Consider the following 25,571-nt stretch of genomic DNA (forward strand, 5'->3'; position numbering starts at 1 on the left):
TAGGAGCAAGGAAGACTATGAAACAGCTGCATCACTGAAAAGCCCAACCCAATACTGGGAATGACTCACAAAATCTGAACCCTAGAGTTCTCTACATAGCTTGCAGGCAGCTCCACATATCTAAGAAATGTCTTCTTGGCAGTTTGGCAGCCTGGCAGGCCAGTCTCCTCCTCCAGCAGTTTTTTAATGCTTTGAAAAGTTGAGGAGGGGCCGTTTAGAATGTTGCAAGTTTCAGTTTCCCCAGACATGCTCAGATGATCTCTTGAGCCTCACTAGCTTGCTTCCCGCCTCCTCCAGGCAATGTTTCAATTTGGAGGAAACTGCTAAACAACATTCATTTTTCTTTCTAAGAGAAAGTTAAGCGATCTGTAGGGACATTTTTGTTTGTTTGTTTGTCACCGTACCGTGATTCAGGGATGGTGTTAATCATAAATGCATAGGGACTGAGGATACTCAAGTAATATTTTGAACATTCCCTTTTTTATTTTGAACAATCTTACATAATAAACAATTGTCCCACGAAACTTCGAAAGACCTGGATGGCTACACCAGTGGGTATAAATCTTAATTAAATTTACCTAGATCCAGAGGATAATTATATTTTTGCATACAACTAAAGTACCTTTGTAGTTTCCAAGCTATTGTGTAAAATGAGAGGAAATTGTCTTTTCGGAATTGAAACTACCATGGATTAGTTAATACTTTGGAAAAAATAACATGGGTCAATATCATGGACCTTTAACAACACACATTGTAGCTTCACACTAATAGTTTCTTTGCCATAAAGGTAAACAACTGACTTTTTCAATATTTCTTTTGTGCAACCATGACTGAGTATGCACACATTGAAATGTGAATTACTGTAGTCTCTATATTTATGATTCTTCTTCATTCTTTTTTAAAGATTATTTTAAAAAATAATCTTTTATTTAGCATTCACAAATATTTATTTATGCAAAGTTCAAGTTCCATATGACACAGCCTTTTTGCACAGTAGTTTAAACAGACTTGGAGTCTGAGAAACCTATCTGGAATCTGAGAAGCCAGTCTTCTCCAGATACAGACTAGAGGGATAGAGACCTGGTGAGGACAGCAGAAGACACAGGAAGTGGACCATGTGTCTACCTGGTGCCTATAGAGGTCAGAACAGGATGTCAGATCCCAAAAACTGGAGTCACAGATGCTGGTGAGACACCATGTGGTGCTAGGAATTGAACCCATATCCTTTAAAATAATCTTTCTAATTCAAATAAAAAAAACAGGGAGTGGAAAGAGAGGCAAAGAGTGGGAAAGAGAGAGGGAAAGAGATTGTGAGCAGGGGTCCGTCTTTTAAAGGGGTTCTTTACACCTGCGTGCAGACTAGTAGTCATGGAACCCTGGGTTGACCAGGGAGTACTGCCTGAGTGCATTCTGCCAGATGACAGGGGCAGGCCAGCATAATGCCTGAATCCTTACAGCCCTTAATCCCAACATTTGGGAGCCAGAGGAGGGTGGGTCTCTGAGTACGGAGGCCAGCCTGGTCTACAGAGTGAGTTCCAAGACAGCCAGAGCTACTGGTTTGGTTGGATGATAACCAAGTGTGCATAATGCCAGTGAACCAATTACTAAATACACATTTTAATTGTTGAGTACTTCTACTATGTCATTATTTATTTATTTATTTATTTATTTATTTATTTATTTGGTTTTTCGAGACAGGGTTTGTCTGGGTAGTCTTGGTTGTCCTGGAACTAGCATTGTAGACCAAACTGGCCTCGAACTCACAGACATCTGCCTGCCTCTGCCTCCCAAGTTCTGGGACTGTGTTCTGATATCTTCTTCTTTTTATTTTTTAAATGAAATATGTCCAGAGTGGTTTTGATTCCAGATGTTGATAAATCTAATTGTCACTTGATGCATGAGTATCCTATTGTTAAGTCTGAAACCCTGGGACAAATGGCTGAGGTGCCTATTTAACATATCAAAGTGGACCTGGCCTCCAGGCTATCCCAGTATCCCTCAGTCCCTACATGTTGCAGGGTATGGCTGGCATACCTTGACTTCTACCCTGAACTCTAGCCCAGGGAATGGGCTGCCCTTCCCTATATAATCCAGACATTTTGGTTACCTATCCCTTTTTAGAACTTTTTTTCTCTCTAGGATGCTGACCTGGTTCTCCTTTTCCCCTTCTCTTTTCTTCTCCCATCTCTGTTCACATAGCTCAGTGTCTTATCCACTATGGACTCTTCCAGATATCTCTGTCAAGGGTTCTTTCGAGATAAATTCTAGGCCTGTGTGGCAGCAAAAAGGTCCAGTTTCTAATGGACTGAACTTGATGAGCCGTTCAAAGGCATATTTATTGATTATTACATATTTATTGATTATTAATAAAACATATTATTATTTTTTGGCAAATAATTCATCATTCCAAAGTCCCTGATCTAATCTATGTGTTTCTCTGAAGGAAAACATTACACCCAGCCACTTTATTCTTTACTGTGTACCCACTAATTCAAGAGCTCCAGGTGTGCCAGGCGTGTCTTGTGACTAAAGTCATGCAAAGGTTGTAAAGCTGCTTCAGAAAAATAACTCTATAAATCACAGAAAACAATCACTGATTTCCACCAAGATTTCTTCAAGGTCAAAGTACTTCTAGAAAACAACTATTCTGTTCTAATGTTTACCCCTGATAGAGTGACTCTTCTAGAGTCCTACAACGTCTTTGCCTCTAGCTATGCTTTCCCTTTTATCTACAATAAACTTTCTCCTCTAGCATACCTAGAAGTCATGTCCCTTCCTTTTTATTTTTTTTTCATTCATCTGGTGCCAAAACCAAGCTGCTAGCCATAGACACTGGGAGACCCTGAGAATGGCACTGGTCCTTTGAAACCTCAAATCAAAGCCTGTCTCCAGTGACACACCTCCTAGCAAGAGGCCACGCCTCCTAATCCTTCCCAAACAGTCCCACCAACTGGGAGACCAAGTATTTAAACATATGAGCCTATGAAGGACATTCTCATTCAAACCACCCCACTCTTATGCAGATCAATAATGATAAAAGCAGGTGAAGCAAAATTAAATAAAATAAAAATGTATGTTTTCAAGAGAAAAACTGCATGGAATGTGTTGACTTTAAATGAGAATGGTCCCCATAGGGATTTGAATACTCAGTCACCAGTAACTGGTGCTGTTTAGGAAGGGTGGTTTTTTTCCTTATTGGAGAAAGTATGTCACTGGAAGCCACGCCTCCTAATCCTTCCCATCTGTCATCATGGATATCCTTGTCATTGTCATACCAAATAATCTTTGTCTTCTATATGTTGCCTCATTCATGGTGTTTTATCACAGCAATAGAAAGTAACCAATACAACTGCTTTCACTAAAGACGACAAACATGAGGAGAATTTTTTTTTTTTGATAATTTGTGCGTTAGGGTGACATCACTGACACACAACCTCATATGTTGGAAGCTGACACTTTATTCCCCATGAGAAAGGGATAAGTGACAACACTATGTGTGTTTCAATTTTTGTCCTCTTCAAACTATTGATTCAATCCTGTTAAGATGTTGTAAAAGTCAGCTGTGCAGGTTGTAACTGGAATTAACAAAAAATAATATATGAAACTAAAATAAAATTCCATGAAGGGCACAGCACTTGAGAAGCCGAGGCAGTTGCATTTCTGAGTTTGAGGCCAGCCTGGTCTACAGAGTGAGTTCCAGGACAGCCAGGGCTACATAGAGAAATCCTGTCTTGAAAAAATAAAAATAGGTAAGTAAATAATATGTAAATGAATACATAGAATTCGCCATGTGGATATTTGGAGTTGAACACAGGTCTTCTGGAAGAGCAACTAATACTTTTAACAGATAAGAAGTCCCACTAGCCCTCACTCTCTGGAAGTTTATTGCACATTTAATCACTGTTATACACTGTATTCTAAAAGCTTTCATCTGACACATTACTGCAACAACAATCTGTACACTTCTCTACCTTTTATTGCTTTTCTAAAAAGCTAGATGTACCTATGTAACCCAATGAGAAATCTTTTGTGCAGAAGGACTTGGCAAAGGAAATGTATTAACTAGAACAGTTTGGTAATACTTTAAGAAAATACTCTGATTTACAATCAACTCTCAAATCAAAAACACACACTAATAAATGAGTTGCTATGTTAAAGCACATGAATTATTTGAACTTTATCTTTTTTTTTCTTGTGCTTCCTGTTGCCTTGCAATTCAATTGTAGACCTGGCTGGCCTCAGACTGAGATTCACCTGCCTCTGCATCCTGAGTGCTGAATTACAACATCAGCCAGAATAAAGCATGCTTATCCTTCGTATCTCACATTAAATCTTACAATAAATGTTAACAAATGGAAGCATTGTCTACCAAGTTTCCCTTCCAATTTATGGCAATAGTCAATCCAGCAAAATTTCAGAATAAAAGGATTACCTTTGTGGCTTTTATTTGCTTAGTTGACTTGTTTCCTTTCCACATACACTTATCCTTTAATTGGAACAATGTATGTACATAAGATGTTATGTCTAGACCTAAGATCATTTGCTGAACACTGAAGTACTGAAAGCAATGCCCACCTCACAGAATGCCCTGAACTCACAGAAATCTGCCTGCCTCTGCCTCCCGAGTGCTGGGATTAAAGGCATGTGCCACAAATGTCTCTTTTCTTTTGTTCTGCACTAGCTCTTAATCATTAAGCCTTGCCTGGCAGTGTTGGCACACACCTTTAATCACAGCACTCAGGAGGCAGAGGCAGGCGGATCTCTGAGTTCAAGGCCAGCCTGGTTTACAGAGTGAATTCCAGGACAGCCAGGACTGTTTCACAGAGAAACCCTGTCTTGACCCCCACCCCAAATTATTAAGCCTTCTCTCCAGATCCTGCTGACATATTTTTAATGTAATGTTAAAGCTGAAGGAATAAATATTTCTGGAACACAACTGTATTTCCATTTCAATGCTTACTGAAAAGAATGTTTTGGCAAGTTAAGAGTTCTAACTTCGGGGCTGGAGAGATGGCTCAGAGGTTAAGAGCACTGGCTGTTCTTCCAGAGGTCCTGAGTTCAATTCCCACAACCATCTGTAATGAGATATGGTGCCCTCTTCTGGCCTGCAGGCATATATGGAGGCATAAGGTTGTATACGTAATAAATAAATCTTAAAAAAAAAAAGAGTTTTACCTTCACCTGACAGAGGTGGTGCATGCCTTTAATTTCAGCACTCGGGAAGCAGAGGCAGGTGGATCTCTGTGAGTTCGAAGCCAGGCTGGTCTACAAAGCTACACAGAGAAAACCTGTTTAAAAAAATTAAAAATAAATAAATAAATAAATAAATAAATAAATAAATAAAGAGTTCTAACTTCTCACCCTAAACTTCACTGGCTCTTCAAAGAGTTGCAATGGGAATACTTGGCAGGAAAAGAGAGAGAAAAAAGATGGACTGGGACTGTGGAAATGACAAAGGAAAAAGGTAAAAGTTATCTACCATCATTTTCAACATTTTAACACTTTTTTTAAAAAAAATTTTAAGAAGGCTTATAAAGAACAGGTTCCCATTCTGGGGCCTTAAATACAATAACACCTTAACAAAGACTTGAGAAAAAAAACTTGTCACAATGCAGTTTTTATTGTATTTTTCAAGTTAGAAAAGTATGAGCCCATTAAAAATGCAGTTTAGTCCATATATGAAAAGTTCCAGCCATTTAAGCATCATTAAGGATTTTGGAGTTATTCAGTATGGATAAAATAATTCACAGTGGTTCAATTTTGTTATTGCTAGTTGTATACAGCTTTTGAGATTTTTCTCCACAACCAGAAAGGGTAGTACTTGAGCATTTTAATTGTTTTTGCTAAAGACATGGTTAAGAAAAAAAAAACAATTTAAAACAAGAGTAAGCACACTCTGAATAGAATGTTTGAATTTTGATAAGTACTGAAATAAGCTATGGGTTTATTATCAGTTCCACTCCCTTCTATTTAATTCCATTTTAATAGTACATGATTAGAAATAGAGTGTGTATTTCTGAGCCAAAGTAAATTACTAGTTTTAAAATTGGGTGATAAAAATTTAATTTTGGTTGTACTACAGAACAAATCTAGCATTATTTAGTTTAAAATACTTAAAAATTGCCAAGAATTTTAAAGTTTATCTAAAAACTAAAATATATTTGTCTTTAGAAGCTAAGACATAAAATTAATGAGTTTGTTCTTTTGAAGTTAATCATGATGATTTTTTCTCCTATTTTTTTTTGTTTTTTTAACCACAGGCAGAAATGTTTTAATATTGATTTTTTATCCAGTGCCACACAAAAAACAAATTATAAAATTAAAGAAAACTTTAAAAAGTAGGTAATACAGTTGGCAGTGCAAAAACCAGTGGGGAAAACTATTTATGTGTATGGTGGGTAATATATAGAAGTCTTTGGGGTTGAATTGGATTTGGAAGATGTAGGAGTTTAAGGTTTATAGATACAGCAGTCGCTTTCTTTCTAATTTTCAGATTCTGTCACAAAGTTAAGTTTACTGCTGATGGCTGACTTGCACAAGTTCTTGAATAAACTGGGATGGATATTGGAGACAAGTATGAAGGGAAGTAAGATATTAAAATCCAGTTCTTTGAACAAAAGCGAACTTATGGTCATTGGCAAGATTGCTTCAAGACTGTGGGATTCAAATCCTCAAACTAGGTTATACTGCCAGGAGGAAACAAGAACTGATTTTATCCCTCAGTCACTGCTGGTTTTTTTCCTTCAGTCTTGGATTTATTTGTACATTTCTTATTTCTTATTTGTACATTTCTTATTTCCTATTTGCCCATTGAAGCTTTTAGTTTTACTACCACTTACCACATAAACATATTGACCTGAAACTACCAAGAAAATGTTTGAAAGGTGTTGTTGCCACTAAATGCACCCAATGTTCAAGTATCAGCTGAGAACATTTTTGCCATTTAACTGATCAAAAGGAAATGTCTCAATGTACAAAAACAATATGAACTGCAAAATACTTCCATATGATTCAAATATGTCAGAATACTGGCTGGTGTAAACTAAGTTGAACTGACTTCAAAAATTGATACTTACACATTAAAATTGTATTACCAGTGTGGATGGTAAACAGGCATGTGCTTCATTGAAAAATTATCCTAATAATGGAAAAACCACTACTTCCTCCTGCAGAGTTATCTTGTGCTATTCCGTAGACAGTATTACAAAAGGACTCCATTCGTGCAGTAGATTGAGTTCACAGTGAGTATCTTGGCACCTAGATCCTGTTCAATATTACCCTGAGATTATCAGTAGTGGAATGTATGCATAAGGTATGTCAACATAATTTTTAAAGCTCTTAGGGAAAGCAATCCAAACGGGCAGCTGCTCTAGCAAATGTGCTGCTAGGACTAAAAAAAAAAAAAAAAAAAAAAAAAAAAAAAAAAAAAAAAAAAAAATTGTTTTGGCACATACTGGTTTATAGTACTTTTACAATGAACCGCATTAATTCACATTAAACTTCTCTTGCTGGAACTAATGGACTTATTGTGTGGGCTTTTGCTCCTTTAAATATTAGCCCAATCTTGAAAGCGGAAGCAATCACTTGCAATCTTCCACACAGTGCTGGTAGGAGTGCTATGAGCAGTCAGCAGGAAGTTCTGGTTGAAGAAGTGTTGCTTGTTTCCATCAAACTTTACAGCTCCACTGGTCACAACAAGAACTGTAGTCTGGGACTGGGTAGCTTGCTCTTTAGCAACACAAACAAGAAAAATATGTCAATTTACATTTCTAAATAAGCTTATAATGTAATGCTAAAGTATTTTCATAAACGCTCTGTACTTTGAGCATGCATTCCAAAGTCAAAAGTTGAATATTTAAAAAAAAATATTAAGATGATTTTTCTATCTAGAAAGATTTATAGGGTACTCTCAAATTCCAAAATAAAGATTATATACATGACTATTTGTTTCCTGTATGTATTAATATTTCATTAGATATCTAACATCAAAAATAGTTTGCATCTCAAGCCGTTCTTGAGGAGCTATAAGGGGAAAATATCATTATAAACATTTACTTAAGATAGTAAGTGCACCATCTAGAGGCAAATATAATACATTACATCAATTCACTCTGAATCAAATTCTGTCATATACCAAGTCATTCTTTCACAGAATACAGTTCTCTGAAATGCTAACAGACCCTCAAACACATTAATCTATGATACAGCATAGATTTTTTTCCTGTAGGCATTCTCATTTTCAACAAAAATCACATTTAGTTGCAATTTCTCATATACGATCCAATCACCAATAATCATACATTATCCCAAACTTATTGGTAGTTCTTTAGAATGAAAAGCATCTAAAAGTCCCAAAGACTGACTGTACACATTACTTTTTGTGACACTTCACTTGCTCAAATAGGTAAATCTATCTACTGTGAAAGGTTACTACTGCTTTGGCTGTAAACCTCAGTGTTTACTAGCAGAAAATAAAGGGGATACTTTGAAAGACCACGATCTTACCATGAACTGGTTGGCAGTCCAACATATTGATCTGGAACTCACTGGAAGGCAACATCTCAAAAAAATGAGCAAGGGCTTCCAGCCCTGTAACAACATTTCCATTCCAGATTAGAGTGGCCTTGTCCAAATACAGCCTGATAATTGCCTAAAAATAAAGGAAAAAGTTTAAAAGGTGGATTTTTCTGTTCCATTTTCTAGAAATGCATTAAAGGATCATAGATGGAATGTAAACATTTTCATGGGTCTGTCTCCATCTCCACTTCCTTTGCCCCCTTGCTAACAGAAAACAATGAGACAATGTTATCTATCTTGCCTTAAATAGACATTATGTGTCTCTATTAACTTGGCAATTCCTACATTTTTAGTATTTCCACTTTAGCTTTAATAAGAAAAACTTGTAACCCTCAAATAATAAGAGTTGTAAAGTTTTGCTCTTTTAAAATCAATTAAATGATCACAAATGCCAAGCACATTCAGTCTCAAACACATTTTAATTTCTCATTTCCAATTCAGAGAATTAAGCCCTAATCACTTTAATTCTAGTGACTAAAAACAAGTGAATCATCTGATGCTTTTATGCTAGGAAGAATTCATTATTTAGTGTTGGTAGAGTAAGTGCAAAAGAATCAGAAGGACTTACAGTAGAGTGGTGATGACAAGTGTGGTATGGTCCAAATGAGACAAAATGGAAGAGGTCAAGTGACACATTACTTGTTTTATTCTCAAAATTAAGTTGGATTAAAAGGATCACACATACCCTTGCACTGACAATGCACTATGTTACCTCATTTTACTTTTGCCCTGTCTCCCAGGCTGGCCTCAAACTCAGGATCTTGTCTCAGTCTCCTGAATACTAGAATTACATATACACATGAAGCTTCGCTCTGGTGCACCTACAGGGTTTCACTGTGTTGCTCTGGTTGTCCAGAAACTCACTATGTATACCAGGATGGCCTTGAATTTAGAGATCTGCCTGCTTCTGCCTCCCAGGTGCCAGGAGTAAAAACCTGTGCTACTAAATCCAAAAGCTACTTTAGTTTTGAAAGCACCAAGACAGGACAAATGACAAATATTCATGACAAGGGACAATAAACACCTATTGTCACAGTCTTTCCCACCCCCAGGTCCATGTCAGCAATAGTAACATATTTTAAAGAAAGTTTTTTTTTAAAATAATAAAAGAGTTCTGTACTGGTAGGAGACTATTTATTTGTTCACATACTGAAATAATTCCTTAAAAATAGTAAATTACAATGAAAAATCTGATGTGAAACCCTGATCTAGTAAAAGCATCTACATCATGGGAATCCTTATTGTGAACATCAGCTACAGCTGTGAACCATAATCAGAAATTTTCTATTAGTATAAAAAAGAGGAAAACCAGGAGACATTCATGAAATTGTTGACTGTTGCACACTAGCAATATTTAACTATGTTCATTCAAGGGACTAAAAAAAAGATCAACTATGCGTTGGTGGCGCACGCCTTTAATCACAGCACTCGGGAGGCAGAGGCAGGCGGATCTCTGTGAGTTTGAGGCCAGCCTGGTCTCCAGAGCGAGTGCCAGGATAGGCTCCAAAAACTACACAGAGAAACCCTGTCTCAGAAAAAAAAAAAGATCAACTATTTAAGTACAGGTATGCTGGGACCCAATTTACATGCAGTATTTAAATTAATTCCTGAGCTGGGGAAATATGGCAGTGAGTGGTAGAGCACTTGCTAAGGCCCTGAGTTTAATTTCCAGCATTGCAAAAATGTTTTCCTACTTAAAAGTAAAATGAGAGCTGGATAGTGGTGGCGCTAAGCAGAGGCAGGCAGATCTCTGTGAGTTCGAGGCCAGCCTGGTCTACAGAGTTGAGTTCCAGGACAGGTTCCAAAGCTACACAAGAGAAACCCTGTCTCAAAGAGAAAAAACAAACAAACCAACAAAAAACAGTAAAATGAAGTTAAGAAAAGTTGGGACTTTGCCTTAGAGCATGGTACAAGGTAAAGGCAAATTTTTGATATGGTTCTAGAGCAGACATCTCCACTATATGCATAGAGACTTGCCATACAGTCTATAAGCAACTTACTTTGTTTTCTTATTATGTTTTTAAACAATAATATAATAAAAAGGGGTTCCTTTTTGGCAGGTTATGTCTTTCCTAGGGCAAAATATTTTTGGTAGCAGAAAAAGAATTATCTTTTAATTAAAATTTATTTTGAGGCTCAGAAACATCTGACGCCAAGGGTTTGCTCACTGGATCCAAGATTGGCAATGGGACCTGACACACCCGGACACTGCCAAGGCCCTGGTGGCAGTTCCGCCTCCATCCACTGGCCTGAGTGGGCCAGGGGCTGTTTCCGGTTTTGGTTCAGTGACCCTGCTGGGAGGCATCTGAAGCCCAGGGGTTTGCTCGCTGGATCGGAGCTCAGCAGCAGGATCTGACACACCCGAACACTGCCAAGGCCCCAGTGACAGTTCCACCTCCATCCACAACAAGAGGACAGACATCAGAGTATTGGAACTGTTTGCATCTACCAGAAGGAAATCTTGGTCCCATACCCACCAGGAGAGGAAGAGAATCCTGCTATACCCACCAGAAGAAAGGATGAGAAGAGGTCAATGTAAAAGCACATTCAACAACAGAAAACCCAATATGACACCACCAGAGACTAGGAACCATACACCACCAAGACCTGAACATCACAATGCAGATGAAGCAGAAGAGAATGACCTGAAAAACATCTTCATGAAAATGATAGAAGACCTCAAAGAGGACATGAGAAAATCCCAAAAGAAATGGAAGAAAAAATAAACCAAAAAATACAAGATATCAACAAATCTCTCAAGGAAACAGTTCAAGACCTAAAAACTGAAATAGAGGCAATAAAGAAAACACAATCTGAGGGAATGCTGTAAATAAAAAAGCTGGGTAAATGATCAGGAACTACAGATGTAAGCATAACCAACAGAATACAAGAGATGGAAGAGAGAATCTCAGGAGTTGAAGACACACTAGCGGAAATAGACTCATCAACGAAAGAAAATCTTAACTCCAACAAATCCCTAACACAAAATATCCAGGAAATATGGGATACTGTGAAAAGACCAAACCTAAGAATAGGTATGGAAGAAGGTGAAGAAATCCAACTCAAAGGCACAGAAAACATATTCAACAAAATCATAGAAGAAAACTTTCCTAACCTAAAGAAAGACATGCCAATGAAAATACAAGAAGCCTACAGAACACCAAATAGACTAAACCAAAAAAAGGTCTCCTCGCCACATAATAATCAAAATTCCAAACGTACAGAACAAAGAGAAAATATTAAGAGCAGCAAAGGAAAAAGGTCAAGTAATTTATAAAGGCAAACCTACCAGAATTACACCTGACTTTTCCATGGAAACTCTGAAAGCCAGAAGGTCCTGGATCGATAGTCTACCTACACTAAGAGACCATGGATGCCAGCCCAGACTACTATACCCAGCAAAGCTTTCAATCATTATAGATGGAGAAAACAAGATATTCCATGATAAAACCAGATCCAAACAATACATATCCACCAATCCAGCCCTACAGAAAGTACTGGAAGGTAAACTGCAACCCAAGGAAGTTAACTACAACCAGAAACATATAGGCAATAGATAATCCCACTTTACCAACAGCCAAAAGGAAAAAGGGATAGAATCCCACGCATAATTTCACCACCATCACCAAATCAAAAACAAACAAGAATGAACAAACAATGGTCATCAATATCCATCAGCATTAATGGTCTTAACTCGCCTATTAAAAGACACAGATTAGCAGAATTGATAAGAAAGAATCCATCCTTCTGCTGCATACATGAAACACACCTCAACTTCGAAGACATACGGTACCTAAGAATTAAAGGTTGGGGAAAGATTTTCCAATCAAATGGACCAAGAAACAAGTGGGAGTAGCAATCCTAATATCCAACAAATTGGACTTTAAACTAAAATCAATCAAAAGAGATGAAGGAGGTCACTTCCTACTCATCACAGGAGAAATCCACCAGGATGAAGTCTCAATTCTGAACATTTATGCCCCAAATACAAAGGCATGTTCTAATCTAATGTTTGTAAAAGAAACATTACTAAAACTCAAATCACACATAAAACCACACACACTTATAGTGAGAGACTTCAATACCCCACTCTCACCACTGGACAGGAACACCAGACAGAACTTAACAAAAGAAACAAAGGAACTAATCAAAGTTATGGCCCAACTGGACTTAACATATCTACAGAGCATTCCGTCCAAATACAAAACAACTTACCTTCTTCTCAGTGCCACATGGAACCTTCTCTAAAATCAACCACATACTTGACACACAGCAAACCTCAACAGGTAGAAAAAATTGAAATAACCCCCTGTATCTTATCAGACCACCATGCTTTAAAGTTAAAATTCAACAACAACACGAATTACAAAAAAAAAAAAACCTACAAACTCATGGAAATTAAGTAATACCCAATTGCACAATTCTTGGATCGAGGAAGAAATAAAAAAAAGAAATTAAAGATTTCCTAGAATTCAATGAGAATGTGGACACAACATATCCAAACCTATGGGACACTTTGAAAGCAGTGCTAAGAGGAAAGTTCATAGCACTAAGTGCCCACATGAAGAAACAGGAGAATAATCACACTAGAGAATTAACAGCACAACTGAAAGGATTAGAACACAAAGAAGCCAATACACCCCGGAGGAGCAGACACCAGGAAACAATCAAATTTAGGGCTGAAATCAATAAAATGGAAACTAGGAGAACAATACAAACAATCAATATAATGAAGAGTTGGTTCTTCCAGAAAATCAACAAGATAAACAAACCTTTATCCAAACTTACCAAACGGCAGAGAGTGAACATGCAAATTAATAAAATTAGGAATGAAAAGGGGGACATAACAACAGACACAGAGGAAATCCAGAGAATCATCAGGTCATACTTAGAAAACCTATATTCCTCAAAATTAGAAAATCTAAAGGAAATGGACAATTTTCTGGACAGATTTGATTTACCAAAATTAAATAAAGAAAAGATAAGCAACTTAAATAGACCTATAACCACTTATGAAATTGAAGCAGTCATCAGAAGAATGCCAACCAAAAAAAAAAAAAAAAGCCGCGAGCCAGATGGCTTCAGTGCAGAATTCTACCAGAAATTCAAGGTACAGCTATTACCAATTCTCCTCAAAGTATTCCACACAATAGAAGCAGAAGGGTCATTGCCAATCTCTTTTTATGAGGCTTCAATAACCTTGATACCCAAGCCACACAAAGACACAACTAAGAAAGAGAACTACAGACCAATATCCCTCATGAACATTGATGTAAAAATTCTCAATAAAATACTGACAAATCGAATCCAAAAACACATCAGAGAAATCAACCACCATTATCAAGTAGGCTTCATCCAAGGGATGCAAGGATGTTTCAACATATGAAAGTCCACCAATGAAATCCACCATATAAACAGACTGAGGAAAAAAATCACATGATCATCTCACTAGATGCCGAAAAACCTTTGACAAAATCCAACACCCCTTCATGATAAAGGTCTTGGAGAAATCAAGAATAACAGGAAATACCTCAACATAATAAAAGCAATATACAGCAAGCCGACAGTCAACATCAAATTAAATGGAGAGAAACTCAAGGCAATTTCTCTAAAATCAGGGACAAGACAAGGCTGACCACTCTCTCCATACCTCTTCAATATTGTCCTTGAAGTTCTAGCTAGAGCAATAAGACAACAAAAAGAGATCAAGGGAATACAAATTGGAAAGGAATAAGTCAAACTCTCACTATTCACAGATGATATGATATTCTATATAAGTGACCCACAAAACTCTACCAGGGAACTCCTACAGCTGATAAACACCTTCAGCAAACTGGCAGGATACAAAATTAACTCAAAAAGTCTGCAGCCCTGATACATACCTGTTACGATAAAGCTTTCCATCTGCCTGCCGAGTTATATACTGATGACACATTGGTGGAGAAAGAAATCAGAGAAACATCACCCTTTACAATTGCCACAAAAAAACATAAAATACCTTGGGGTAACACTAACCAAAAAAGTGAAAGACCTGTACTGTAAGAATTTTGACTCTTGATGGGCACTGGTGGCACAAGCCTATAATCCCAGCACTTGGGAGGCAGATACAGGTGGATTTCTGTGAGTTCGAGGCCAGCCTGGTCTCTAGAGTGTGTGCCAGGATAGGCTCCAAAGCTACACAGAGAAACCCTGTCTCGAAAAACCAAAAAAAAAAAAAAAAAAAAAAAGAATTTTGACTCTCTAAAGAAAGAAATTAAAGAAGATACCAGAAATTGGAAAGGTCTTCCATGCTCTTGGATAGGTAGGATTAGCATAGTAGAAATGGCAAACTTGCAAAAAGCAATCTACAGATTCAATGCAATCTCCACAAAAATCCCAACACAATTCTTCACAGACCTTGAAAGAATAATTCTCAACTTTATATGGAGATACAAAAGGCCCAAGGATAGCCAAAACAATCTTGTACAAAAAAAGAACTTCTGGAGGCATCACCATCCCTGACTTCAAGCTCTATTACAGAGCTATAGTCCTGAAAACAGCTTGGTATTGGCACAAAAATAGACAGGTAGACCAATGGAATAGAGTTGAAAAACCTGATATTAACCCACACACCTACGAACACCTGATTTTTGACTAACAATCCAAATTTATGCGATGGAACAAAGAGAACTTTGTGCTGCCATGACTGGATGCAAACATGTAGAAGATTACAAATAGATCCAAGCCTATTTCCATGCACAGAACTTAAGTCAAAATGGATCAAAGACCTCAACATAAACCCAGCCACACTAATCCTATTAAAAGACAAAGGGGGAAATACCCTTGAGTTAATTTGGTACAGGAACATTACACCAGCAGCACAGACACTGAGATCAACAATTGATAAATGGGACCTCCTGAAACTGAGAAGCTTCTGTAAGGCAAAGGACACAGTCAGCAAGACAAAACTGCAGCCCACAGACTGGGAAAAGATATTCACCAACCCCACATCTGACAGAGGACTGATCTCCAAAATATACAAAGAACTCAAGAAGCTAGTCTCCAAAACACCAAACAATCCAATTAAAAAGTGGGGTACAGAACTAAATAGACAATTCTCTATAGAGGAATCTAAAATGACTGAAAGACACCTAAGAAAGTGTTCAACATCCTTAGCCATCAGGGAAATGCAGATCAAAACAACTCTGAGATACCATCAGACTCCTGTCAGAATGGCCAAAATAAAAAACACCAATGACAGTTCATGCTGGAGAGGATGTGGAGAAAGGGGAACACTTCTCCATTGCTGGTGGGAGTGCCACCTTGTACAGACACTTTGGAAATCAGTATGGCGACTCCTCAAGAAAATGGGAATCAGTCTACCACAAGATCCAGCAATTCCACTCCTAGGCATATACCCAAAAGAAGCACATTCATACAACAAGGACATCTGTTCAACGATGTGCATAGCAGCACTATTTGTAATAGCCAGAAACTGGAAGCAGCCTAGATTCCCCCAACCGAAGAATGGATAGAGAAAATGTGGTACATTTACACAATGGAGCACTACTAAGCAAAAAAAACCAAACCAAACCAAACCAAACAAAACAAAAAAACGGAATCTTCAAATATGCAGGAAAATGGATGGAAATAGAAGAAATTATTCTGAGGGAGGTAAACCAATCACAAAAAGACAAACATGGTATGTATTCACTCATATGTGGATTTTAGATATAGAGTAAAGGATTACTAGCCTACAATCCACACTGCCAGAGAAACTAGTAAAAACGGAGGACCCTAAGAGAGACATATATGGTCTCCTGGCGAAGGGGAAAGGGTCAAGATCCCCTGAGCAAATTGAGAGCACGGGAAGAGGGGGGAGGGAGCTATGATAATGAGAAGGGGAGAAGAGGAAGGATGCAGAGGTCATGAGGGAGCAGAAAGGTTGAGTCAGGGACAGAATAGAAGAAAGGATATGTGATAGGTAGGGTTTTAGTTGGCGGGGGTGGTAGGGGAGGATGGGAGGGAGAAGGGAACTGGGATTGGCTTGTAAAACAATCTTGTTTCTAATTCAAATAAAAAAACTGAAAAAAATTATTTTGAAATTCTGAAACTAAATATGTCATAGTATGTGTGGATAAATACACCCATTTCCCGGTTCTCTTCATACATAAATTCAACGTTTAAATGTATTTATTTTTAGATCACAAAGGATATTCTCTTTGAATTTCAGCTTGCCTTTTGTAAGTGGTTTTTAAATTTAAGCCAGTGTAACTCTTATGTGTCTGCCTCTGATGCAGCCCACAGCAAGGAGGGGTGCCATTTCTCCCACTTTTAGGCCCTGAGATCCAGGTCCCCTATATTACATTCTCAGGGTTAGCTCAATTGTTTTGCCTAAGCAAGGTTGGGGGGAGGGAGCACCCTGTCTCCTGATTGCTTTATGGGGCATATAGGGGAGGGGGGTTAGTTCTCCTGCTACCACACCATCAGGGCTCGCTCACCTGTGGCCCCAACAACAGTCAGCTCTACTGTGCTGCCCAGGCAGGGTTCTGCTCAAATATTTTATCTTAAGTCCAAATAACTAACTTCAACTCTTAGAGATTTAGAAAACAAGTTTGAATTTACTTAAAAATATTTTACTTAAAAAATTTTAATCACTTAACTTTTTTTCGGGGGAATTTTTCAGACAGGGTTTCTCTGTAGCTTTGGAGGTTGTCCTTGAACTCTCTCTGTAGACCAGGCTGGCCTCGAACTCACAGAGATCCACCTGCCTCTGCCTCCCAAGTGCTGGGATTAAAGGCATGCGCCACCAGCTTAACTGTGTTTTTAATATCGAAACAAAAAAAAGTATCTGTTTTATTTAAGAACACTCAAAAGCTGATGTCCAAGATGGCATGCGTTGTATAGCAATCTACACTTTAATGATCTAACATGGAATAAAGACACATGTTTCAAAAAAACCCATTTTTCATTTCATGCCAGTAAGGCAAACGTGCCTTTGGTAAATTACCATTTTGAAAATATTATTCATATTTTTAGTTTTTCATGCCTAATCAAATGAAAGGCATTTGTTAGTTTGGGCTGAATGACCAAGCTGTGTGATGAACTATCACCTCTCCTTATTCAGGAAGGCTCTCCCGTTTGAATCTAATCTTTATCAATATTCATGGTATTCACAGCTTTTCTCCTCCCAAGGAAACAGAGATAAAACCTCTTCCCTAGTGTGACACTAGGTTTCCTTTCTAAGATCAACATATCTTTAAAATATACATATGTATGCCATCTGAAATGACTACTTCCTTAAATCTCCTCAAATCCAGTATTTCTATCAGATTCCATTTAAATTCTTCAAAAACTTGGGAAAGCCTATTGTCTGCTGGTTAATTCTTGTTATAGTAACTGGGTAGGCTAAGGTTAGTTTTCTAACAACCTTATCCACACCTCTTCAGTTTCAACATGGAATGGTGTGGTAGGTTCTTGTCTAAATTTCTCTGTGTCTGCATATTTTTTTATTTTTATTTACATCTTTCTAAGGCTTGTATCGTATGAATCCATTTTTCATAGTTGGCACAAAAAATACTATGGCTATTGAGGATAAAATGCAAAGTTCCAGACTGATAGTAATTATAATCGGCACTATGCCAATCTCAGTTAAATCATTTATCTTTTCATTTTCTGCTTCTATTTTCAAAGTATCTAAAGAAGCAATATACATGGTCCTAAAGCTCTGTACTATAATGTTTCCCAATTTTAATATTATGTAAATTCTCTCCTTGAGGACTTTCCAGGTATATTACCAAATCCGATGGCTTCTCAGTTTGTCCTCAGCTGGCATGATTACTCTGTCCATGAGGCTGTGCCCCAAATTGGGTGCCAAATGTTAACAAAATCTTAATCATTTGATTTTTATTAATACTCAGGAGCCAGATTCTGGGGTGAAAGCCTGATAGCTCAGAGAGGCAGAGAATACACCCAGCTGACCTTCCTCCTCAGCCAATACCCCAGAAGCCTCCCCTAACTCCTATGCCTTCTCAAACAACATGCCTCAAAAGGAATGTCCCTCCCTTCTATTTCCTGTGTGTCTCTCTATCCATCTTCCTGACTCCCTCTTACTCTACATGTTTTTTTCTTGATAATCCTATGTTTACTTCCTGTCAACTGGTTGGTTGCTCTGCCTCTTGACCTATGGTTGACCTTATTTAATCCTGTTTACAATATGCAAGCAGAAAACAATTGGGTTAAAGGTATATGCTAAGCCTGAGCCACACCACAGCTAGAAACAGGTTTTTCCAATAAATAATGCAATCTTGGGGTTCACAATGTGATCAGATATCCTATGTTATATTTTTATTATTTAAAATAATTTTTAAATTTAAATATATTTTTGATCATATTCTTCCTTTCTCCCAGATTCTTTCCCTAGCTTCTCAAGTAGCAGTTTTCTCAAAAAAAATCAACCAAGCAAAAAAAATAATACAACAAAAAACCCCAATACCAAAAAACCAAAATACCCCAAAAGAAAAATGAAAACAAAATACCAAACTATAAACAAGTATAAACAAACTGTAAACCAGTATAAACAGGTCTTAAAGAATGTGTATACAGCAATTACTTATGTAGGTCAGATAAATGGTATTTAAACAAATGAATGGTATTAAACAAAGAACAAGGGAGACTATAAAACTTACATGTCTTCTTTTGTCCATTGTCTCATAGTAAATATTGACAAATTCCTCAGCAGCTCTACATGCCTGATCCACATGAGTTTTAAAATCCTATGAGCAAATTTTCACAATGGTAAATCATAATCCTGCAAGCTCAAAATAGGCACTATAAAGCTATATGCAAAATCAGCTATCATATAAATTTGAGTATTTTAAAGATCAAGGCATAAATGTTTTCAGCTTTAAAAGCAAACTGTAGCTAGTTTTTAGATCCACGTCTTTAGAACATATTTATCTCCCCTTTTTTCACTCTTCACATATAACTCTGGAATCTTTGCTTGGCAATTAAGTAAAAAAAAATTCAGTATTTTACAAAACATTCACCTACCACAGGAATAGTAACTCGAGAGTGGGTGATGGGTGTGGGTGGAGACAAGGTGTTGGTGGACAGTCACTGAGTAAGTGCTAAGTTTCAACTTATGACCAAGCTTGGAAGTTATTTTCTTTTTTTTAAGTATGACTTGAAAGTCTAAGCAGTCCCACTTAGAAATTTTTCTTACATTATATAAACATTCATGGGCATTTGTAAATGAATTGCAAAAACCAAGAAATGAAAGGCCTCAGAGTTCTCACAAGATCCCCAATTAAATAACTTTGTTTGCCCTTCACTTTTACTGAGAAAGTCCTATTCCTTGAATTAAAAATAATTGCCATTTGTGAGTGATCAGGAGATTCTGATTTTTAAAGCGCCAACAGAAAGGTTGATACTGTAAGCCAAAGATGACTTAGCCTCCATCCTCCTTCCTGCATCTTTTCTAGGAAGAGGAGGGGAGCAAGTCCCGCCCCAGGGGCTGGCGGGCCAGATGCTGATTCGCCAGTTGCTCACATGTCCAAGCTCCTGCCTCCCATCCCTTTTGCTGCACATGTCCTAGTTCCTCAACACTCAATGGTGTCACACACTCACCACAGCCATGGCCATTGGAGAACTTGAAATGGCATGCTCCTTCAGGGCAGGTGTCAGTACCTCCTCACGTGTCTGGCTCTTTTGGCTGCAGAAGGAGGAAATGTTTACAAAGAAAACGAGACCCGCCAAAGACACAGATTTTTAAACCCGCCCATTATATCCTAGTGTTAAAACCCCCTCAAAGTTCCAATTTTAAGTGGCCAATCCTTTCAGTTGCAACTGGTTCCATCCATCTGTTTAAATTACTTCCAAACTGTTTACTTTGCATAAAAGAGAGAAACAAACAAAAAACCAACCAAAAATAAACTAACAAAACAGCACAACACAAATAAAACAACCCCAGCCCAGCTCCCCGCCCTGGTACAAGTTAAAATCAAAAGTTGCAATTACAGGACAGCTTTATCCCATGAGGCGGGCCCAAAGCTTGAGGGCCAATGAGAAACGGAAAAACCTAGGTCAGTAGCCAATAGGAAAAGGGGGCAGGACTTGAGAACCCGCTCAGAAAAACCGCTTGCTGCACGAGGGGTTTAAAAGAATTTAAAATGTAAAGTTCGGGAATATTCTCCATTTTGACCCTCTGCTACTAACGCCTTGTTTGGATAACTAAAAATTTTCCTGTGCTTAACAATCATTTTACTAATTCCCTTCACACCGAAGGGATTAAATGTCAAGCACCACCCCGCCCCCCAAAAAACAAACCCCACCCAAACCAAAACCCAATATTCTGTGGTGTATGGTTTCTACAGCTTATTCAGAACAACCTGACCAGGGACCGTTAGTAGTGACCATAAGCACTTTTCTAAGTAATTTTATCCATTTTCAATTATTTATGGCAACTATGAGTTAAATACTATTTTATCATCACATTATTAAAACAATCAGTGATTAAACCGTGTCTAGATAAGATTTAAGCTCAAGTAATGATAAATGCCATGGCAAACTGGTTTCAGTAGCCCGGCGCCCTTTCTTAAAACAGTTAATCCCAAAGTGGCCACGTCAGACATCTAAAATTTGAATCAAATATTTCTTTGAACTTACTATCTGTAGCTTGTGTGTGGCTCGCGAGAGGAATAGCCAGACCTTCCATAGTGTTTGTCCCCACGGGACCAGTCACTATATTTTTTCATTCTCAGCGAGCGTTCACAAAGGTACCCACAGGAACCGCTTTCTTCTCCAACTGCGCGCCACTCAGCTTCAGTTCCTTCCGGTTTGCCCACTATGATGCTGACTGCCTTGACTCATTACTTCCGGGGCAGCTACTACCACGTGACTCTCTATGGCTCTTTATATGGTAATGAACTACAGTTTTGTAACTTTGGTTCTACCTCTATGGAGCTCAAATTGTACATGTGGAATCTTTCTAATAGTGAAAATGGGAATGTTCTGCCATGTTTCTCAGACTCTCAAGTCCAAAATTTAAACTGATTTTTTTTTCAGTTTATTTCTAATCTATATTTTCTTAGTGATGCATGAATCTGCATTATTTATTGATTGAGTTTTGGTTCTCTTCTTATTGTTCATTCCTTCAACAAATATTTATCATCATTTACTGTGCTCCAGGCATTGTGCAAAGCTCTTGCTACCAAGCAGTGTCAAGAGCGGCAAACAAGTAACTACTGATACATTTTAAAGGAATTCCAAGTAATGAATTCTGAGTAGCTAGTTTCGGCCAATCTCTAAAACATTTTCTACCTTATCTTTCTGTGTCTCTGCCTTTCTAACCCCTCTGCCTTTTTCCTTCTCTCCTCCTTTCTCTTCCCCTCACTTTTACCTCTTCTAAGGTTAGTCAGTGTATCCTCACCCCCACAATTACCCTAATATTTAAAGCCTACTTTGATGTGATTTTATTTTTCCTAGAGTATTCTCTCAAATTTAAAAAAGACTAGTAAGCCACATTTTTCCACAAAATGACTCCTGTTCATTGTTATATCGCTATTGGCTTTTCTTGAATGAGGAAAGGTATTTTTATATGATTTCATTCAATCCTTACAAATCAGACATAGATATTAATATGACCCATATTTTTAAGAATTTGAGATGAAACTCAAAGAGCAAAACAAACAAAAAAATAACCTTTGCTAATATGATGCAGCTCTGGACTGGAGAAGTAGCTCAGTGATTAAGAATACTTGTTCAGAATACTGGGTTCAGTTCCTAGCACCCATGTTAGTCAGCTTGCAACTGTCTGTAATTCTAGTTCCAGGAGATCAGACATCTTCTTCTGACTTTTTTGGCACCTGTGTGTGGTACGTCTTCATACATTCAGGCACACTCACATGCACAGAAATTTTAAGACGAGATGACACAGCTATTGAACCCAGAATTTCAGTCCCAAATTGTCTAATCAACACGTTGTGCTATTTATTCATTTACTTGTATATTACTATGTCTTCTTTCTTTTTGATTTGTTTACTTCTTTTTCTTTTTGATTTGTTTACTCCATTTCTATCTGTCCTTCAGGTATCAGGGCAAGTTTTATCATTTTTGTGAAGTTTCCCTCATTTCATTTTTCTAGAAACATATAGGATGCCACTCTTGGGATTATAGAAGTCGCTATTGGGATGGACAATAGTGCTAAAGGAGTAGAGAAGTGCTGACACTTGGGAAAGGATATTTGAGTTAGAGGAGGAATGGAAACTCAGAGTTTTACACTGATTTTTATTGTACATAATTTTGTGCTATGATGGGAGAATGACTACGCTGAGGTGCCACAAAAGTGTAAGGCTGGGTAAAATGATAACATAGAAATAAATATTGGGCTCTGATTGTTAGACCTTTGAACTGAAAACATTTGAAAAACAAATTGGATGTGTGTTGGGGCGAGGAGGACAATAAAACAACCTGTGGGGGAAAAAGAACAGGTGGGAAATAAGGTTCATCATCTTTACTAGGTAACTGCAATTGTTTAAAATACAGTGAGTGACTAGGAACTGCTTTTTATGTATCAAAATAACTTTGTGATTAAGCACACTATTTTTGCCATCAGTCTGAATTCAGATTCTAACCATGCTGCTGACTAGGTCTCTGACTTTGAAGAAATTACCTAGGCATTATAAAACTTTTGTCTTTCAACCTGTAAAATGGAAATAATATTAGCATATATTTCAAAACATTGCTGGGTTAGACAAAATGGCTTATTGGAAAAGGAGCCTGGCATTAAAACTGATGAACCTCAGTTCAGTCCCCAGTATGCACATGGTGGAAAGAGAGAATGAACTCCTACAAATTATCATCTGACCTCCACATTTGCATCATGGCGTGCATCTACCTCCACTGCCATATGGATAATTATAAATACATGAGTGTATTTTGAAAAGCCCATTATTATGAGAACTAAATGAGTCACTCAGATGCTCTACTGTTCTCTGTCTGAAAAATACATGTCAGAGATTAGACAACCCAGACTGTGATAAGATGAAGTTGGAGGAGATTAGATAATTTGAGAGGTAGGGAGCAGCATCAGTACAGTTCAGCAGAGAGTTGGGAACTGTGGTAAAACAGACTCTTTGAACAATAGATGGGGTTGGTTAGGATTCCTTGCAGTTGTTTTGGAAAACCAGCTCATCTAAAGTGTGGACTTTGGAAAATTAAAGTTCTTGGTAGTTAGCACAACCCTTACTTAAATCTTTCTCTTACTTCAGATTTGAGCAGGAATAGTCTAGAAAATGGGGGAGGGGTCTGAGTAGTCACTTCCTCTTGGGTCTCAAATCGGAAAGCATCCTGTTCATACTGAACAATGTTCTTAAATACTTCAATTTAGATATACTTTATATACAATGTGAGCTATTCATTTCGAGCACACAATTCTGAGAGTTTTTGTATAGTCATAGATTTATTCAAGAATTATTACAAACACGTTTCCCTTTATCAGCTGGTTATTGTCCACCCTTTCAATCCTGTTCCTGGCAAACACTAATATTCTGTGTCTCTCTAGGCATATGCCCATTCTGGACTTTTCATGGAAGTGGAGTTGTACAAATGTTATCATTTGTGTCTGGTATTTTTCACTTAGAATATTTCTGAGGCTCAACCATTTTATAGCTCATGTCAAGACATCATTCCTTTCAATTGCACTATACATACACAATACATTTTTCTACGTATTCATTCATTGATTGTTATTTGGGTAGCTTTCTCATGTTGGCCGTTTTAAACTATACTTCTATAAATATTTGTGTAAATTTTTATATCGGCACATTTCAGATACCAAGTCGTGGAACTGCTGAATTATATGGTAACATACTTAATACGTTAATAAACTACTAGCTTAATTTCCATAGTGCCTATATTTTACATTTGCCTACATTTTACATTTCATCCAAGCATACATGACAGTTTCAATTTTTCTATGTATTCCTCAATACTTTTAATTGTCTTTTGGAGTGCAGCTATCCTAGTGAATATGAACTAATTATGAGAGTGTAAGTAACTTTAGAAAGTAGTGCTTTTATTTCCTGTTGCTATGTAACAGCATTCACAGTAGCCATGATATGGAATCATAGGTATTCACGAGTGGAAGAACGGATAAACTGTGATATGTACGTATGTGTGGGCATAAAAATAGTAATTTTTAAAAAAGAGATGATGTCATTTGACAAAATATGAATGATAAGTAAAATAAGCCAGACATAGAAAAAAATACTGTGTAATCTCTTTTACATGTAGAATATAAAAATTGTCATATGTAGAGAATAAAAGAGTGACTATTTGGAGCAAGGTAGGGAAAGAAATGGGGAGATGCAGGCCAAAGGACACAAAATAGCAGTCTAGAGAGGTAACATACAACACAAGCTTCTAATTAATAGTAGTGTATTCTATTCAGAAACCAGGTAAATAAATAGATTGCAGATGATTTGGTCATAGAAGGAAACTGGGTAACTGCGAGTTGATTAGTATGGTGTCTACCTTAAACAGATACAATGGAATTTATATTTAAAGGATTCTATAGTAATCATCCTTTTAGTATTCATACACATATTTTTCTAGTAGATTTGACATTCCTGTGAATAACATTATATAATTTTCACATATTTAACACCCTAACCACTGACACTCAGTAAAGATCCTATAGAGTATGTGGCTGAAATTGAGTGACCAAACAAAATGTCTTCCTTTTGTAAAACTCCACACATCCCCATTCTGAATCCATTCTGAAAGAAGTAAAGGTGTGAATTAATTTCCTGTAAAGGGAATTTTTTTTCTTCCCGTGACACAGAAGTGAGAGCACAATCCATTTTCACCTCATTACATTTCAATTGCCTCCTCTACGGGGGCACTCACAAGTCTTATCTTCAAGAGAGAACAATTCTTTCAATTCCCTGCTGGAAACTTTGCCTTCAATTAATTATTTTCAGAATAAAAACATATAATAAGGCTTTTGTATTGGT

General features: G+C 37.4%; 1 protein-coding gene across 1 annotated transcript; it reads right to left on the minus strand.

Annotated features, from left to right (window-relative positions):
* Positions 1-7,546: 7,546 nt before the first annotated feature.
* On the minus strand, positions 7,547-21,311 carry LOC100761079 (NTF2-related export protein 2). The gene is made up of 5 exons (XM_027433627.1): positions 21,223-21,311; positions 20,185-20,269; positions 19,245-19,331; positions 8,506-8,650; positions 7,547-7,728 (listed from the first exon to the last, which is right to left on the minus strand). The coding sequence occupies exons 1-5, from the start codon at positions 21,309-21,311 to the stop codon at positions 7,547-7,549; spliced, it is 588 nt and encodes a 195-aa protein (XP_027289428.1).
* Between the last annotated feature and the right edge of the window lie 4,260 nt (positions 21,312-25,571).

The sequence above is a fragment of the Cricetulus griseus genome, chromosome X (genome assembly GCF_003668045.3).
Source record: "Cricetulus griseus strain 17A/GY chromosome X, alternate assembly CriGri-PICRH-1.0, whole genome shotgun sequence".
NCBI lineage: Eukaryota > Metazoa > Chordata > Mammalia > Rodentia > Cricetidae > Cricetulus > Cricetulus griseus.